The sequence below is a fragment of the Gavialis gangeticus genome, unplaced genomic scaffold (genome assembly GCF_001723915.1).
Source record: "Gavialis gangeticus isolate Ggan-Ray unplaced genomic scaffold, GavGan_comp1, whole genome shotgun sequence".
In the NCBI taxonomy this organism is placed as follows: domain Eukaryota; kingdom Metazoa; phylum Chordata; order Crocodylia; family Gavialidae; genus Gavialis; species Gavialis gangeticus.
Window position 1 is genome coordinate 29446931 of NW_017729034.1, and position 2909 is coordinate 29449839.

At 46.2% G+C, this 2909-nt stretch overlaps 1 protein-coding gene across 4 annotated transcripts in view; it reads left to right on the plus strand.

Annotated features, from left to right (window-relative positions):
* MDGA1 (MAM domain containing glycosylphosphatidylinositol anchor 1) overlaps positions 1 to 2909 on the plus strand; it is a 383343-nt gene that overhangs the window by 111311 nt on the left and 269123 nt on the right. For all 4 annotated transcript variants that reach the window (XM_019527003.1, XM_019527001.1, XM_019527004.1 and 1 more), the window contains exons 6-7: positions 699 to 968; positions 1407 to 1736. In XM_019527003.1, the coding sequence (XP_019382548.1) occupies positions 699 to 968; positions 1407 to 1736 (600 nt within the window). The remainder of the gene's footprint in view (positions 1 to 698; positions 969 to 1406; positions 1737 to 2909) is intronic.

A 2909-nucleotide genomic window follows, 5' to 3' on the forward strand; every position in this document is an offset into this window, starting at 1 on the left:
ACTCCATCTTTATGTACACAGGTCTTGATTAAAGGCAGAGGAGACTACTTAAGAGTGAGCAAAAGAAGCTGGTGTGTGTGCAGAGCAGTTTAATAAAGTTACTGTGAGATTAAACTGTGTGCACCCCCTAAACTCTCCATTTCTCTGTCACTTTGCTGGATTGTGGCTAGAGTTTCTGGGACCAGAGCAACTGGAACCAGCAAACTTTAGGTTTTGATTTTCCCCTGTCTCTCACCATATTTTGCCATTTGTAGCTGTGCAAAATGGGTACAAAGTGCTGCTTTGATGATGGGAGATTTGAACCCTAGAACCATGACTGTGAAAGGACCTGTCTTAAATGTTCTTACAATGTGTTATGTCAATGGGACCTAACTGACCATGTCGCTTGACTGAAACTTTGTACTGCTCAGGGCCTTTGGACTTTCAGTTTTGAGTCTCTTTGAAGTCCTGTCTACACTACACTTCTTAATAATATGATAACAAGATCCTCTGACTTGGTTAGAGGCGTATGGAGTGGCTGACCTCTCAGACACTGGGCAATATTAACAACCTCATGGGCATTCCAAACTCACTCCAACTGGCCTTCTTTTGCCCAGAATAAACTGAGAATCTTTCAGTTTGTATAAATCATTGGATGAAACTCAGGCACAGTATACTTCTCTTCAAAGTTCATTAGTGTCTCCACTTCTCTCTTCCAGCCCCACCAGCTCTGAAGCTATCAGTCAATGAGACCCTGGTGGTGAACCCTGGAGATAACATCACTATACAGTGCTCCCTCACTGGTGGTGATCCACTGCCTGAGGTGGTCTGGTCTCACTCACCCAGTCCTATGCCTCAAAACAGTCTTGTTCAAGGAGGCAATCTCACCATCTGGAGGATCCGTGTGGAAGATTCAGGTTATTATAATTGCACGGCCATCAACAACGTGGGAAACCCAGCCAAGAAGACAGTGAACCTGCTGGTGCGATGTACGTCCTTTCATAGCATACACTTTCAGGGAAGGGAGCCAGGGTTCCCAGTCCTCTTACTTGTATTCAGTTATATGTGGGGTTTAACTCAGCAAAGGGTTGGTATGGAGGTACTATACTTGTTGCCCCACCTACAGCTTGCCAATACCTGTCACTCCTGACTTTCAGCATATGCTGCTATTCCAGCCTTTGGCTCCCCACAGATCTGTTGGTGCCCTCTGACTGTGACATGCAGTGCCAATCAGGCCTTGAAAACTGGGGGCTGTTACCTCTGAGGGGATCCCATTTGGGCAAAGGGTTGGGGGATCTCTTGATCTGGAGTGTGTGAGGCTATTGCTTGCTCTCGGGGCAAGGAGTAGCTGTCCCACACATATATGTCCTTTGAGAATGGGCCCTGTTTGCCTTCATTAACTGGCTTTGCACTTGTATTGACCCCAGCCATGAAGAATGTCACGTTCCAGATCACACCTGATGTGATCAAAGAGAGTGAGAGCATCCAGCTAGGGCAGGACCTGAAGCTTTCCTGCCATGTGGATGCTGTCCCCCAGGAGAAGGTTTTCTACTTCTGGTACAAGAACGGAAAGCCAGCCAGGATGTCAGACCGACTGCTCATCACCAGGAATGATCCTGAGCTCCCACCAGTGACTAGCAGCATGGAGATCATAGACTTGCGCTTTAGTGACTATGGCACATATTTGTGTGTGGCGTCCTTCCAGGGTGCACCCATTCCTGACCTCAGCGTTGAAGTGAACATCTCTTCAGAAACAGGTGAGCCTCTTCCATGGAGGCCTCTGGCTGTGAGGGAATTGGGCATGGGGCATAATGTGGGTCAGCATCACAAAAACAATTTGTCTCCTCTCTGGGCTTTTGAAGACCCTCAAATGGACACTGAATTCAAGAGAATATCATGGGGTTTAGTAGTGGCATGGGATTGCTAGTTATGTCTGTGCTGTCTGGTTTGTAATATCTCAAGAAGATCCCCTGCCCATGTTTCTACTTAGGAATGGACAGTGTGCATTTGGAAACACCCAACTGAAGCCCAGTCCAAGCCAACTTATATAACCTGAGGCTTAAAGAAGCCCCTGGCCAAGGGTTTATCAGGAAGGCAGACAAGGGGGTGAGACTTTATCAAATTTTCAAAGGTCATGGTAGGTGAGGGGATCCCACCTCTTGGCCTTTGCTTATAAGAGAATCTTAGTCTTTGCCCAAGTTTGAGATGGAATGACCCAGTCTGCAACCATGACAGTGCATGGAGGGACCTGTGTTTCATATAGTGCTTCATTCTCTGAATGCTTATTGTACTAAACACAGTCTGAAGAGTGCCTCTTCAATACTTCCTACAGGCACCCAGATGTAATACCTCTCATTCTCTTTTCCATTCCTTAAGGGAAATGCCAAAACTCTCCTGTTGGCTTTCAGTGGGGGCAGGATCAAGCCCTAAGTGTGTCAGTCGCTTCTGTAGTGTGACACAGAACACAGAGGATCAGGTCTTCTCTTGTTCTCCTAGCAAGCTGTTGGGTCACATTCTGCTCTCCATTGCATCAGTGCAGTCCCAGTGTCTCCACTGGGGATCACATTGGTGTGGCTGGGTTCTAGGCTAGGAACTAAATGGTAAGTGAGTATGAGGAAAATCAGCAGGCAGTAGAATATGTCTTGATGTTCTAAATGACTACAAGGAATTTCTGAAAACCTTACCATGTTTCACTCTTCCCAGTCCTGTCCATGAACTAAGTAGCTCCTCACCCTGTTTATACTCTTAGCAGGAAGAGCTGGAATTGCCTTATGATATTCTAAAAACCTCTGATTCTCCACAAAAAAATCCCTTGCAATCTAATTTGTAAAGAAATTCCCCAATGTTGTTGAATAACGTGGACCCTGAGGATTTCCCTTGGTCAGGGCTTTTCAGCATTAGTTAATGAGATTAACTAATTCACATGCCCT